Source organism: Pithys albifrons, chromosome 7 (assembly GCF_047495875.1).
Source record: "Pithys albifrons albifrons isolate INPA30051 chromosome 7, PitAlb_v1, whole genome shotgun sequence".
NCBI lineage: Eukaryota > Metazoa > Chordata > Aves > Passeriformes > Thamnophilidae > Pithys > Pithys albifrons.
Window position 1 is genome coordinate 59,577,705 of NC_092464.1, and position 15,338 is coordinate 59,593,042.

Consider the following 15,338-nt stretch of genomic DNA (forward strand, 5'->3'; position numbering starts at 1 on the left):
TTCAGAGGACCCGCATGGTGTGCCCCGCCAAATTCGGCGGTCCGGGGACCCAAATTCCTTCTTGGAGCAGAAGTGAACTGAGAACCTGAGACTGCTGGCATGAAATAGGAAATTATTTTAAACTAAAGTCTGGATCCAGTGAAGATAAAAGACCAGGAAGACGGATGATGATGGATTGGGTAGGAAGGGGATAAATTCCCAGGGTCTCTGGGAAAGGGAAGGTGGGAGGGTTAAAGTGAGGGGAGTGCATGTAGTGTGGATGAGAGGAGACCTGGTCCCTCAGTGAGTGCAGAGCCCTTCTAGGTGCGGTTCTGCATCCCAGTGATGGCCACGGAAGAGGTGAAGTGAGTGGACAGTGGTGCCTGTGTGAGCTCCTTCAGGAAGGGAGGGGAACGGGGAGATGACCCAATCCCTGGGTTTGAGGTCCAAGAGATGGTCCAGAGAAGGGGGGAAACCTGAAAAAGGGCAAGTGGTCCCTGAGGGGTTCCGAGGGTGGACTGTCCAAACTCCATCCTCGGGATTCTAATAAAGATTGACGGGTCTCCACGGGCTGTCCTGGAGCGGGCTGGTGGTACCTGGGACAAGCTGTGTGTCTGTGTCTGTTTCTTTTGGTGGAGAACAGTTGGGTGGAGGTGTCTCTGAGGTCTAGAAGGGACAGCTTCCATTGATCGCTGCGGGAGGTCAGTTGAGTACCCCAGGGGTGGGACTCCAGGGACTGGCGGGTGGAGTCCTGGTCTTTGAGGGTGTTCCCCAAAATCCAGGGAAGGCAACCAGGAGGGGGCGATGCCAGTAGTAGGCGAAGGATGGAGACGTAGCGGAGCAGGGGTGGGCTGAGGAAGGCCCATTGTGGGTAGGCACAACCCACCAGGAGATCACCAGCGAGGGGTGGGGGGGTACCTACCCACAGGCACACGGGCTGAGGCCAGGTCCTTGAGTGGTGGTGTGAGGGTGAATGTGAAGTGTGAGTGTGTGTGTCAGCTATTGGGGGAATAATAGGAAGGTGTGGGAGTAAAATGGGGTTTAGGAGAAGGCAAGGGGAAAGGGGAATGAGAAAGGGATTAACAGAAATACCATACGATAGTCCGTTAGGATGGATGTCAGATGGGTGGGAAAAGGTGCAATGGGCCAAGAACTTGAGGAAATGCAAAATGATAGAGTATTGTACTGCGGTAGGGGTGAGAGAGCCAATTCGGAGTGACGGTGTGATGTGGCCAGAATATGGATCGAGTGAGTTTTGGTTGCGTAAAGCCTTGAATCTGTATGTGAAAAGGAAGTGTGATATTGGGGATCAGGAAATTGTATACGCTGCGTGTTGGGTGAAATCAGTGCGGGTGTTTGTGGTGTGATTGGGAAAGGGTGGAGATGCAAATGACAGAAGTGATAAGAGAGGAAAGGGAAAGAATAAGAGAAAGAATGATAATTGGACCCATTGAACTATCTCCTGGGAGAAGGGGCTCCCAATCCTCCACCTTATAACCTGAGATTTGAGGAGGATTCAGGGGAAGAGGAGTGGGGAGGGATCCCTGAGTCACCTAAGATTAAACCATCTAGGAACCCTAGCCCATCTTGTTCACCCTGCTATTAAGCAGATCCTAATCCAACCCCTTGTCCAGTAACTCAGTCCACCTTGACAGCCAGTCACTCGTAGTGCTGCTTGAAAAGAATGCAAAGGGGACGATGTGGCGGTAGAAATAGGGGAATTGTATCCATTATGAGAAGTGCCCATGCAAGGGGTCCCAGGGGGAATCGGATTTGTAGGTGCTCCTCTCACGAGTTCTGAAGTAAGGGAGTTTAAGTCCACCATGAAAAAGTTGTTGGAGGATCCCCTTGTGCTGGCCGAGGAGCTTGATCAGTTCCTCGGCCCAAACAAATACACATGGGATGAGTTACAGTCCATTACAGGTATCTTGTTTTCTACTGAAGAAACAGAAATGATACAAGTGGCAGCAATTAGGGTTTGGAACCAAGGCCATCCCTATGATTGTGCAAGAGGAGAAGAAAAGGTTCCCATTAGGCCGCCAATGTGGAACCAAAACACGATGAAGGGCAGACAGAATATGATGAATTATAGGATATACTTGATTAAAGGTATGAGTGAGGCGGCTTCCAGGGTTAAGAACATGCCATGGGCTTCTGAAGAGCAGCAAGAGAAGAATGAGACCTGGATGGAGTGGGTAGAGAGGTTGAAAGGGGCCATCCAGAAATACTCTGGTGTATCCATTGACACTCCAGAGGGGCAACAACTGCTAAAAATGTGTTTTGTTACTCATGCCTGGCCCAACATAAGAAGAAAATTAGAATAGTTAGATTATTGGAATGAGAGGGAGCTCAGTGAATTGCTAAAAAAGGCAGGGTTAGAGGGAACGTGGAGAACAGTGATTAACACGCTAAAAGTTATGAAAGCTGAATTGAAAGTGGCAGCTGCAGCTGTTACTGTACTTGCCCCAGAAAGGGAGAAGCGGGTTGAGCCTTCGACACCCCCGCTCCTGGCGGCGGAGCACGGAAAGAGCTGGAGGGCATTTCTAGGAATAGAGGGAAATGGCTTTGCTGTGAAAGGTATGACAGGGAAGATGCACCAATCTGTGAGCGAGTTCTTGTCCGATTGTGGTGCAGCAGCTTCTGATGAGGAAGTGAGCGGACCCACGGCTCCAAGCGAAGTTCCGAACAATATGGAAGTGACTACTGGGGCCACGGCTGAAGTGGGCAGTCCTAGCTGCCATCCCAAGGTTCCGCCTGCTGCTCCACCTCCACCAGAAGAGCCTGAGACCCCTGTGGGGAGGTCTAGAGGCAAACAAGAACGGACACTGACTCCATTGGAACAGCAGATGAAGGAGTTGTTAGAACAGATGTCTGAATCGAATAGACAAACCATGAAAGCCCTTGAAGAAAAAGCAAAGGTACCACGATCACTGCCTAGAACGCTACCGTCTACTATTCAAATGTATCGAGCCCCCTCTCTGACCTCAGGGGATGAGGAAGTAGGAGCACTTTGTCTGCCCCCCCGGAAGTCCAGAGAAACAACACCGATGAGTAACGGACAGCCCTGATTGGGCCGATGGACCGGCTTTGTCCGAGATGCTGTGCTGGAAGAAGAATGGTCAGCTGCTGACTTTGTAGTGTGCCCCATTATAGTAGATAATAATGCACCAAAATATGAGCAGCATGACTGGAAAGTGCTGCAACAAGCAAAAAAGACTCTAAAGGAAGGAGGAATAAAACCAGAGAATGAGCGTGCAGTGTTAGATTGGCTCTTCACAGCAGATACTAATAGCCCTCATGACTGTAAAAATCTTGCAAGCTATTTACTCACACCCTCTCAGCAAATAATTTGGCATAAGGAATGGAAATGGCTTGTGCAACTAGAAGCTGCTCGCCATTGTCCCGCCGGAGACCCTTTAGCAGGAGTTACTACAGAGATGTTTATCGGTGACGGAGCATACAGAAGTGTGCAAGTGCAGTTACACTATAGCTCCCAGCAAATATCACCCATACAGGAGGTACAAGTAACATACAAGGACTCAAAACAGGTCAGTGGGTAGATCCTAAGCCTCTGTTATTCACTGGACGAGGTTATAGTTCTGTCTCCACAGATACTGGACCTGTGTGGGTGCCCAGCAAATGGACTCGACCTGCTTTAGCTGCCGCATCTCTGGATAAGCCTGCCCACACATCAAGCGACAACGAGTGATACAGCAGCTGGCTGAGGAAGTGGCCGAATCCACCAGCATACCAGGCCTCTTCAGCATAGACCCTCGTGTCATGACTTTAAAGACCCTTGGAGATGGGGGACCGGGTGGAGTGTGGGAATTAAACAGAGAAATATATAAATGGTGTAATGGCGTATGTCCCGCCTGTAAAGAGCGTTTGCTGCTACAGATACAGTGTGGTAAATGTAAAGCAATAATATCGTGTCACACATCAGCAATTGCCACCCAGGGCAGCCTTTGTGAAAGGTGCTATGGAGACAGCCTGTCTGAATTTTATGGTGTAGCTGGAACTCTTTACAATATCCCAGTTAAAGAAGTTAATCTCGCAACTTTTGGGGATTCCCAAGACTTTGAGCAAGCTCAACAAATATTTGCATTGAAGCTGGCTTTGTTGCAGGTACAATGGGCAAAGAAATCATCAATTGTTTCTGTCGTATGTGCTTGTTGTGGATCTTAGTTAGCCCCGGTACAGCCACAACCCTCCAAAAAATAGAGCCTAATAGCAACATTTTGGTTACTATTGCTAACGAAACTGGAGAAGATTCCTTTTGTCTCTCTATGGCAACACCCAGAGACCTGTTTAGGACATGTTTAATAGGAGTCCCAACATTTGCCCGTGAATGGTTTAAGGGATATGTAAAGAATGAAACATTGTGTACAATGAACGATACCACGGCCAAAGCCACCAAACCAATATCTGCACAAAATTACACCTCTTGGTGGCAAGGCGCATTGATTATAGCACTAAACAAGACTATGGTAGAACCACAAGGGTTAGATCTCATTGCATCAGCACCCCCAAGTTTTGGAGCTGTGCAGTTTAAAGGAAATGAAGAAATTGCCACCCAATTAATTTCCAGTAGTGTTCGATCACCGAGATCCTCCATCTATAAAGAGATTAAAGAAGACGGCTATTGTCCTCCAAAATGTCTGTACTCCGACGTTTGAGGAAACAATACTATAGGACTGGCCTTATCAAGAGGATTGGTTTTGATCTGTGGGGATAGAGCATGGCCTGGTATCCCTGGTAATCCAGTAGGAGGCCCTTGCTATCTTGGTAAACTTACTCTGTTCAAACCTACCGTATCTCAGATGTTGGATGATAACCTATGGAACTGCACCAGGGCATTGCGTAGTAAACGATCAGTGTACCAGCTTGGGTCAAAGTGTGATAGCCAAGTGACCTTTTGGAGCACTCCCGTCAATATCATTGCATCCATAGTATCTGGAATAGGCACTGCGAAATCTTTAAGGTTAATTCAACAATTGGCTTGTTGAACAGCAAAGGAACTAAACATAACATCAAAAATCCTTTCACAATTGACCACTGATGTGAATAGCATCAAACATGCAGTTTTGCAAAATAGGGCGGCCATAGACCTCCTGCTGTTAGCTCAAAGCCATGGATGCAAAGACTTTGAAGGAATGTGTTGTATGAATCTGTCTGATCATTCCCAATCTGTACACAAGAGCCTTGAGCAACTGCAGGAAGGTTTTCGACAATTGACAGTTTTGATGCCGTGAATGACCCTTCCCCCCAAAAAAAGGACTCTGAGCCATGTTAGTGTAGGGTAAGATAAAAAGTAAAGGTCCTTTAATAACACAGGGCCTACAGCCCACAGGAATACAGGATGACATGCATGTGTCCCAGTTCTTGTTTCCATGGCTTTTATAATAAGATCCCTCCAATCATTGCTTTACACATTTCTCAGTTCAGCCCCAGTCCCACCCCTGGTCCAACCCCCTGGAATTGGGTCTGGGGTCGTCAGGACCCTCTGTCTTCATCAGCTCTTCTTCCTCAGGCACACAAAGGTCTTTTGGAGCTCATCCAATTCTGGCTTTTGGGTCACTCTGACCTGTGTTTATGTTTCATTCTGTGGGCCTTCTGATATCCTTCAGCTCTTTACCTTGGAAAGGAGTCTAAACAAGATTAATTAACTAAAGGAATTTGAGCTCCCTGTTCTGGGACAGGGGTAGTGATAGAAAGGCATTAAACTTAGACTGTTAGAAATATTAACCCTCTAAAAATCTACAACTACTGTGTTCCTAAAATCTACAAAATGTGAAAATCAGAACAAAAACCCTTTCGGCATCAGTTTCAACTTCTCCCTTCAGTGATTGGCTCGAATAGTTGGGCATTACTGGGAGGCTACAAAATTTACTTAAGCAAAGTGTTATGTGTTTAGTTACCATTTTAATCTGCTTGCTTGTGCTTAGCTGTGCCTTAAGTTGTGTAAAACGATTATTGTTGAAGGCACAACCAGGCCTGGGTTGTGCAAAAAGAAAAAGGGGGATTTGTAGAGAAATACTTGAACAGCCCAGGCCATGGCATGCTGCTAGAGGCCTGCATGCACAACCCAGCCTTTGGTGCAAGCTGTAAGGACACTGTGTCCTTGAGCTAGTTTCAAGAGGAGACAAATATGCAGTAAACAACTAAAGCGGACGGGCAGCAAGATGCAGGAGCTCGTGAAACAGGCAGGGACAGCGACGCAGAGGCGCATGACTTGGAAGGAAGCACCAATTGAAATGTCAGGTTAGGCGTGTGTACTGGGGGCAGGAGCCAATCAGGTTGTGCTGTGAGGCACATGCACACTGGCTATTAACCAATGATGTGCCTGTACTATCCACATGTTTAAGAAATATGTGATAAAAGTGTTTAGGTAAATAAAGTGAGCATTGATCATAACTCTATAAGGACTCATCTTTGACTCCGTGCCAAATCCCAGGACTCCTTACTTTAAAGAGGTCATTGTGACATTCAGGAATCTCATGGAATCAAGAGGTTGCTGTTACACTACAGGGTATGATGGAGCCAAAGGGGCCAAGGGACACTACAGAACCTCGTGGGAACAAAGGAGCACAGGGACACTGTGAAGGCTTGTGGAATCAAGGGGCCATTGTGACACAGGGCAAGCTCATTAAATGAAGGGGACTTTGTGGCACTGAGGGGCCTCATGGAGCCAAAGGGACCCTGTGACATGTTTGTAGCTTCGTGGATTGAAGGGGCCATTGTCACACTGCAGAACCTCTTGGAATCAAGGGGCCATTCTGGCACTGAGGAACTGTGTGAACACAAAAGGCCACTGTGACACTGGGGGCCCTCATGGAACCAAAGGAACCTGGGACTCAGTGGAACCTCATGGAACCAAAAGGTCATTGTGATGCAGAAAATCATGGAATCAAGGGGCCATTGTGACACTACAGGGCCTCATGGAACCAAAGGAGCATGGGGACAGTGAGATATCTGAGGGAATCAAGGGGCCATTGTGACATGCAGAGCCTCATGGAAGAAAAGGGACACTGAGGCATTTCAGAACCTCAGGAACCATGGGGCCACTGTGACCCCAGAACTGCATGGGATCAGCAGACCCGCTGCCTCCTCCCAGTGCCACACGGACCACAGTCACAGCTCTGCTGCTGCTTGGGCCCCTCTGGAGTCAGCATTTGCTTCAGCAGCAGAACTTGCCTTGGATGAGATAGTTTTCGGATTTTGCTTTGTCCCCTCTTTCCCATGGTTTTCATAGAATCATAGAATCATAGAATCGATTGGGTTGGAAAAGACCTCCGAGATCATCAAGTCCAACCCTTGGTCCAACTCCAGTCCCTTTACCAGATCATGGCACTCAGTGCCATGTCTAATCTGCGTTTAAAAACCTCCAGGGATGGTGAATCCACCACCTCTCTGGGCAGCCCATTCCAATGCCTGATTACCTTCTCTGTAAAGAATTTTTTTCTAATATCCAACTTAAATTTCCCCTGGCAGAGCTTGAGCCCATCGTGCCCCCTTGTCCTATTGGTGAGTGCCTGGGAGAGGAGACCAACCCCCACCTGGCCAGAACTTCCCTTCAGGCAGTTCTAGACAGTGCTGAGGTCACCTCTGAGCCTCCTCTTCTCCAGGCTAAACATCCCCAGCTCCCTCAGCCTCTCCCCACAGCACTTGTGCTCCAGTCCCTTCTCCAGCCTCGTTGCTCTTCTCTGGCCCCGCTCCAGCCCCTCAATCTCTTTCCTGAACTGAGGGTCCCAGAACTGAACACAGTACTCAAGGTGTGGCCTCCTCAAGGCAGAGTCCAGGGGAAGGGTCACTGCCCTGGGCCTGCTGGCCATGCTAGTTTGGATCCAGGACAGGATCCCATTGGCCTTCTTGGCCACCTGGGCACACTGTTGGCTCCTGCTGAGCTTCCTGTCCCTCAGTCCCCCCAGGTCCCTCTGCCTGGCTGCTCTCCAGCCACTCTGTGCCCAGCCTGTAGCGCTGCAGGGGGTTGTTGGGGCCAAAGGGCAGGACCTGCACTTGGCCTTGTTGAACTCCATCCCATTGCAATCAGCCCATCTCTCAAGTCTATCCAGATCCCTCTGCAGAGCCCTCCTGCCTTCCAGCAGGTCGACACTCCCTCCCAACTTGGTGTCATCAGCAAATTTGCTGATGATGGACTCAATCCCCTCATCTAAATCATCACTAAAGATGTTAAACAGGACTGGACCCAGCGCAGACCCCTGGGGGACACCACTGGTGACCAGCTGGACACAGCTCCGTTCACCAGCACTCTCTGGGCCCGGCCCTCCAGCCAGCTCCTGACCCAGCAGAGGGTACACTTGTCCAGGCCATGGGCTACCAGCTTTTCCAGGAGTATATTATGGAAGACAGTGTCAAAGGCCTTGCTGAAGTCCAGACAGACACATCCACAGCCTTCCCCTCATCCACCAGGTGGGTCACCTGATCGTAAAAAGAGAACAGGTTGGTCAGACAGGACCTGCCCCTCCTAAACCCCTGCTTTTTGTTCTTTGTTCCCCGGGGGTGTCTTGGGTTAAGCTGTCAAAATGCAAAGTGTCCGAGACAGAGGGAAAAGGGTTCCTCCTTCCCCCAACCAGCTAAGGGTAAAAAGAAGAGGGAGAGGAAAAACCCCCTCAAACCAGGTTTATGCTGAAACTAACTACATGTATTTATACAGAAAAGAGAAAGTTAGGAGAAAACTACAATATAACACACACTTACACAAGTTATGTGTGGTATAACAAGACATAACTTCCCACTCCCCAGTAATACAAAGTGTATTACTCTAAATCTATAAGCACTCTAAAAGACACCCTGCAAGAAAGAGAAAGAATAACAACAAAATATTTCTACTTCCCTGAACTCAAACAAAATGCAAGCAGCAGCAGCCAGAGCAGGGCCCAGCATAGTAGAGGAGCTGCCAGACGTCCTCCTCTTAGTGCAGCCATGATGGAACTAACCAAGCCACTCCCACACACTGGGTTTTACACCCTTTGAGATGATGTAGTATGGTATGGAATACAATATCATTGGCTAGAAGAAGTCAGCTGTTAGCTAGCTCAGCCCAGCTCAAGTCAGCTGACAATCCCAGGCCTAGCTGATCTTTAACACCTAAATTTAGGCCCATCTGGCCAAACCCATAAAAGGGGGGAAAAGGGGGATTGGAAGCACATGTTGATCCCTGCTCTATTTGTACACAAATGGGAGTTGGGGGAGGAGAGACGAAGTGATTTCTCTCTGTGTTGTTGATTTGCACTCTTGATAGTGTTGGTTTTGCTTCTATATTTCTTGCCAGTAAACTGATTTTTTCACTTACATGTCCTTGTATTTTGTCTTCTTGTATTGATGGTGAGTAAAAGGGGAGTGAGTTCATTTTATTGGAGTTCCCATTCCAATATTGGTCTTTAAGCCAAGACAGGTTGCGCAAGGGCTCCCTGAAATTTGGTAACATTCACAAAGGACTTGAAAATGCAGTTTGTCCCATTGGACAGAGAGATAATAAAGATGTTCTGCATTTGTGGTCAAGGGCTGATCACTGATGGGTCTCACCAGGAAGTTGCTGCCAAGAAGACTTTGTACCATGGATTTAACTTGACACTCTTCATTCAGTCAAACTCCCACCCATCACATGTTCCATTTCTGCAGACCAGCTGTCACCAATCTGGACATAAGGAGACCACAGGAGACCATGTCTAAGGCCTTCCTAAAGTCTGGGCGCACAACATCCCCTTCTTTTCCGTTCCACATGGGTTCTGCAATCCTTCCCTTGTCCTTCCCATGCCTGAAGATGGCTACAGGAGAACTTGTCGTGTTCCCTTCAGTGCTGAGTCTGACCAGTCTGGAACTCTCCCAATCCTCCCTCCTGCCCCGTTTGCAAACTGCTGTCATGCCTGCCTTTCCCAAGTCCCTGAGAATCTCTGGGATGGCTCTGGCCTTTCCCAAGGGGTTGAGAGAGGTCTCACAATGACCCTGCCCAGCCTGCTCAATATCCCTGGCACCAAAGGCCTTTTCCATATCCCACAGTTCCAGTTTAGTGCCCACCACACAACACAGGCCTTTCCAGTTCCCTGGGGTCATTCAGAAGCGAGGCAGGAGGGATTTCTTCCTACAGACTCACCACTCCAATGGTCTCTCTGAGCACTCCATGGCTGTCCTGAGCATTTTCCCTGGTGCCTCCCTGCCCTTGAATGTTTCTGGCCATCAGGCTGTAGGTGAGGGGGGTGAGCAGGTGCCTGAGGATGATGTAGAGCAAGGGCTGTGTCAAACTACCCCAGGAGGGCTGTGCTGGGAAAGGATGGGGATGCTGCAGAAAACAGTGGCCCTGGTGAGGTGAGAGGAGCAGGTGGAGAGACCTTGTGGCTGCCTGTGCTGGGCAGGAGCTGCCCCAGGATGGCAGCTCTGAAGCACACACAGGATGCTCCTGTAAGTGGAAAAGGAAGACTGGAGCTAAAAATCAGGCTGGGAAAGCAGAGCAAGAGTGTCATGGTGTCACTGCAGGAGAGTTCCAGCACCTCGACCAGACCACAGAAGACGTGATGCAGAAAGTCAGGGCCACAAACAGTGTGTGGGACAAAAGGGATACCATGACTGTGGATGACAGAACTCCCTTGAGCCAGGGTGTGGCTCTGCTGGAGACAACCCTTCCAGTCCATGAGTCTTGCAGACAGCAGGGCTGGCAAACAGTCCAGTGCTGGTCATGGGATGTGGCCACCAGCAGGAAACACTTGGTATGTGCCAAAGGTGCAGGAAATGGCAGTGACAGTGCTGGGAGCAGAGACTGTGCTGTCCCCAGCCAGGAGACCCTCAGGGTGGTGGAGCTGGAGCAGGTTTGCAAGTTTTCCTCCAGTAGCCCCATGATGAGGCTGTTCCCAACAGAGTCATGGGGCAGGTCATGAGAGAGAGGAGGAGGAGATTTTCTGAGGGCTGTGGAGAGTCCTCATTTCAAACAGTAAAAACTCCATGGATGATGTCTGAATTTCCCAGTCCCTTTTATCAATGGCAGTATTTACTCTTCCCTTTACCTTCTTTATCTCCTTTAATCTTCATGTCCCCTCTGCCCTGCTTGGACACCTGTGACTGAGAGCATTTGTTTCTCTGTTGGGTGCTCACTGAAGCTGTTCAGGCAGCTCAGAGGGGTGACCCATGGAGGTGTGTGTGCCTCTGGCTGCATCCCACTGCCCAGCTGTGCTCTGTGCTCTGGGAAAGGGCAGGAATGCTGCCTGCTGGAGGGCAAAGCTGCTCCTGCCTCCAGAGCCCTTTCTGCCTGCACAGGGGAAATGCTGCCCAGCCAGGCTGGTTTGCTGCTGGGCAGGGAAAGGGGCAGGCCAGAAGGCAGGACAGGGACATACAGAAGACATGCTGAAGTGCAAAGCAAACACGGACCTCTGACCTTGACATCCCTTCATGGAGACACAACCAACTCTTGCAGGTGGGATGAGAGGACAGAGCTCGGAATGGGGCTTGCAGGAATTGGTCTGTGACAATTGCTGTGGGGCACCTTTCAAGGCTCTCCAGGGAACAAAGACATAGCCCAGACCCTGCTCTGCTGGTCCTTCAAGTCTGTCCTAGGACCTCTGGCTGTGCAAGGAAACTGCTACAAGCCCACATCCTGCACGCTCACACTCTGCAACTGGGCACTGGGATTTGCCTTGCCAGGGAACTTCCTTGGGCACATTCCTGACAGTGACTTTGGAAGAGGAGCAAAGCCTTCCTGCCCTGCCCTCAGGACAACCCCTTTCCTGATGGAGCTGCTGTTGTGGAGCCCAGCTGTGTCCCAGCAGTGTCCATGAGCTGTCCCTGCCACTGTTCCCAGGATGGACATGCAGCAGGATGTGACCAAGCTGGCAGAGCACTTGGGCCTGGCACAAACATAAGGGCTGAGAAGGAGAGTGTGGAGCTGGAAAGAAAAGATGTGGAAAGAGCAAGTGCCCTTGTCCCTGGTTTTCCTGCTATGCTGGGAGTCTCTTCCCTCCCCCTGTGCACGCAGGCACTGACCCTGCAGTACAGAGAAGGGTTTAGGAACCATCTTGGACACCAAAAGTCAGTGCAGGGAAGTTTATTTCATTGAAAATCACAGGACTCATGACTTTTGAACAATAACTGAATATCCGGAGACTTGAAGATATTGTGGTAACATTAATCATTATTTAGACATAACGTTCTTTTATGGAAACATGTTTAATAAGAAAAGAAAAAAGAAAAACTACCAGAAATAAAACAAACACAAAAGAGGACACTTGACTAAAAGCCGACAGGGCTTGTAACGAGTTACATTCTGAATGCACTAAGAAGAAAACTGGTACTTCATTATTTCTGAAAGAAACCAATCATCAATTTCCTGAGACAATGCTTGAGCTCCTGGTTCCTCAGGCTGTAGATGAGGGGGTTCAGTGATGGAGCCACCACCGAGTACAGAACTGACACCACCAGGTCCAGGGATGGGGAGGAGATGGAGGGAGGCTTAAGGTAGGCAAACATACCAGTGCTGACAAACAGGGAGACCACGGCCAGGTGAGGGAGGCACGTGGAAAAGGCTTTGTGCCGTCCCTGCTCAGAGGGGATCCTCAGCACAGCCCTGAAGATCTGCACATAGGAGAAAACTATGAAAATGAAACAGCAAAAAGCTAAAGAGAAACTAACCAAAAGAAGCCGAAGTTCCCTGAGGTGGGAGTGTGAGCAGGAGAGCTTGAGGATCTGAGGGATTTCACAGAAGAACTGGCCCAGAGCATTGCCATGGCACAGGGGCAGGGAAAATGTATTGGCTGTGTGCAGTAGGGCATTGAGAAAGCCACTGGCCCAGGCAGCTGCTGCCATGTGGGCACAGGCTCTGCTGCCCAGGAGGGTCCCGTAGTGCAGGGGTTTGCAGATGGCAACGTAGCGGTCGTAGCACATGATGGTGAGGAGGGAATACTCTGCTGAAATGAAAAAGGCAAACAGAAACACCTGGGCAGCACATCCTGCATAGGAGATGGTTGTGGTGTCCCAGAGGGAGTTGTGCATGGCTTTGGGGACAGTGGTGCAGATGCAGCCCAGGTCTGTGAGGGACAGGTTGAGCAGGAAGAAGTGCATGGGGGTGTGCAGGTGGTGGTCGCAGGCTACGGCGCTGATGATGAGGCCGTTGCCCAGGAGGGCAGCCAGGGAGATGCCCAGGAAGAGCCACAAGTGCAGGAGCTGCAGCTGCCGCGTGTCTGCCAATGGCAGGAGGAGGAACTGGCTGATGGAGCTGCTGTTGGGCATTTGCTGCTTCTGGAGGTGGGGCACTGTCCAAGGAGGAAATAACAGTGACAAATCAGATGAGATATTTCTGAGAATAATCACAGCCATATCCCAATACCCCTTTCCCTTCTGCTCACGCTCCCCACTTTTCCTTTTTCAGGAAACTTTGCTTCATATCCATGGCTGGAGCCCTGCTTGGTGCTCACTACATTTCCCATGAGGAGCAGCCCCTCTGCCCACTGGCTGTGAGGGTCAGCCCTGCTCTGCTCCAGTGGGGTCATGGCCATGGTGGGGGCAGGGCCCATCCTGGTGTTCAGCTGTGTCAGATGAAACTGCTCCTAAAGCAAAAGTTCTCATGGGCATCTGCACTCCCAGTTTTGAGAAGATTTCAGGATTCCAGAAGACAGTTTCAGAGGTTTGGGTGTTTTGTTTCTGACTCCCCTCATCTTCCCTGTGGAGTTTTCCTGGATGTCAGAACCCCTCAGCATTTGTGCTGCCCTGAGGAAGAGCAGAGCAGGGCTTCCCAAACAGGACAATGTCTGTGGCTTAGTGCAGAGTGAGGGGAGCTGCTCTGTCCCTCTGCCTTCTTCCAGCTGCCCTGGACTTGGGCCTTCCTCAGACAGAGAGTGATCACACTCCCATTTTTGTCTGAAATTCCACTAGACACTGTTGAGAGCAGAGAGATCCATCACAGACCACTCAGTGTCTCAGCCTGGCTCAAGGTCTCAAGGACACACGTGGCTCATCTCACCAACTCAACAGCATTTCCTGGGATGGGCACAGCATCTCTGCCCCTCTGCACTGGGGATTTCAGATAACACAATTGTGCTATGAAGGTGATTTGCATTCTTGAGGGCAGCTCCCAGCTTGGAAGGACATCTCAGAGAAGAGCCAAGTGTCCTGACAATGGGGTTTGATTCTGGGAAACACACCTCATTCTCCAGGCACACAGAATTCACTACTGACAGCCCCACAGGTCAGAGGAAAATTGGAATGTCTCATTGCCAGGGACCCACCTGCCTGAGGGGGATCACAGGATCAGTGATTGACTCTGTAGCTTGAACTCCCATTCCCAGTGAACCTGACTGAGAGAAGGAGGAAACAACCCCAGCAACATGAGCAAGTTGAGTAAAAAGGAAATGCACACTGAGGGTCCGGCTGGGAGAAGCCAGGGCAGAACCAGGTGGGCACTCAGGGCAGTGTCACCCTGAGCCAGCTGTGCAACCTCCCAGACACCAGTAGTGCCAGGTATTTGTTCTCAACCCCTGTGCAGCTCCTCAGAGTTCCGTCTGCAACATAAACCAGCAGGCATGTGGCTTGAGAGCTTGATAGTAATCCCTCCTTTCACGTTCTCCTTGAAGTATCCCCTGGAAAATATCCTGCAGTGCTCTGGTTCTGTAAGCAGTCCTCACCTATGAAACTCTAACTTGATAGCTGAACTAACCTGCCCTGCCCTGCACTGCCCTGCACTGCTCTGCACTGCCCTGCCCGGGTTTGCTCTTTCCACCCACAGCCTCTCCCCCAGCACTGAGGGCGCTCCCCAGACCAGCTGAGAGCTGCCCCTGGCAGGTGGCAGAGCTCCTGCCCTGGCACAGCACCCTGGGGTGCAGGACCCTGCTCTGCAGGACAGTTTGGGACAGCCTGGGTGGCACAGCCTGGATTCAAACCCTGCAGCCATCCCTGGGAGAAGGAAACCCTGTTGGGATGTGTCTGGGATGGTGCAGCAGAGAGTCCCTGCTTTGCAGCACATCCTCCTCTTCAGCACCAGAGACACTGTGATATCCCACATTAGAAACCCCCCAGGCTGTGGGATGTGCCAGCGTTGGGAGATCTTCCCACAGACTGCACATACATTGCCCTTCATGCAGACTTACCTTCTGAAAGCCTGGAAAGATTCCTAATGTTTGGATCTTCCTCTCAACTTCCCTCACACCCCAGACTGTGTGTAACCTCTCTCTGCCCTGCTTTTCTGCCCTCGGTGTGTGCAGGCAGTGCCCTGAGCCCTGCTGGGCTGTGCACAGGAGCTGCTCCTGGGCAGAGCTGTCTCTCTGCAGCGCTGCCCGCTTGCCAGGAGCTCCCTGTGTGCCAGGAGCCCGGCCCAGCTCAGCAGCACAGCAACAGCCCAGGGCATTTAATGGCCCTCTGGG

General features: G+C 50.3%; 2 protein-coding genes across 2 annotated transcripts in view; one reads left to right on the top strand and one right to left on the bottom strand.

Annotated features, from left to right (window-relative positions):
• LOC139673816 (zinc finger protein 850-like) overlaps window positions 1-15,338 on the top strand; it is a 554,262-nt gene that overhangs the window by 261,868 nt on the left and 277,056 nt on the right. The gene's annotated exons all lie outside the window — the stretch shown is intronic.
• On the bottom strand, window positions 12,283-13,212 carry LOC139674267 (olfactory receptor 14A16-like). The gene has a single exon (XM_071560460.1). The coding sequence runs from the start codon at window positions 13,210-13,212 to the stop codon at window positions 12,283-12,285; it is 930 nt and encodes a 309-aa protein (XP_071416561.1).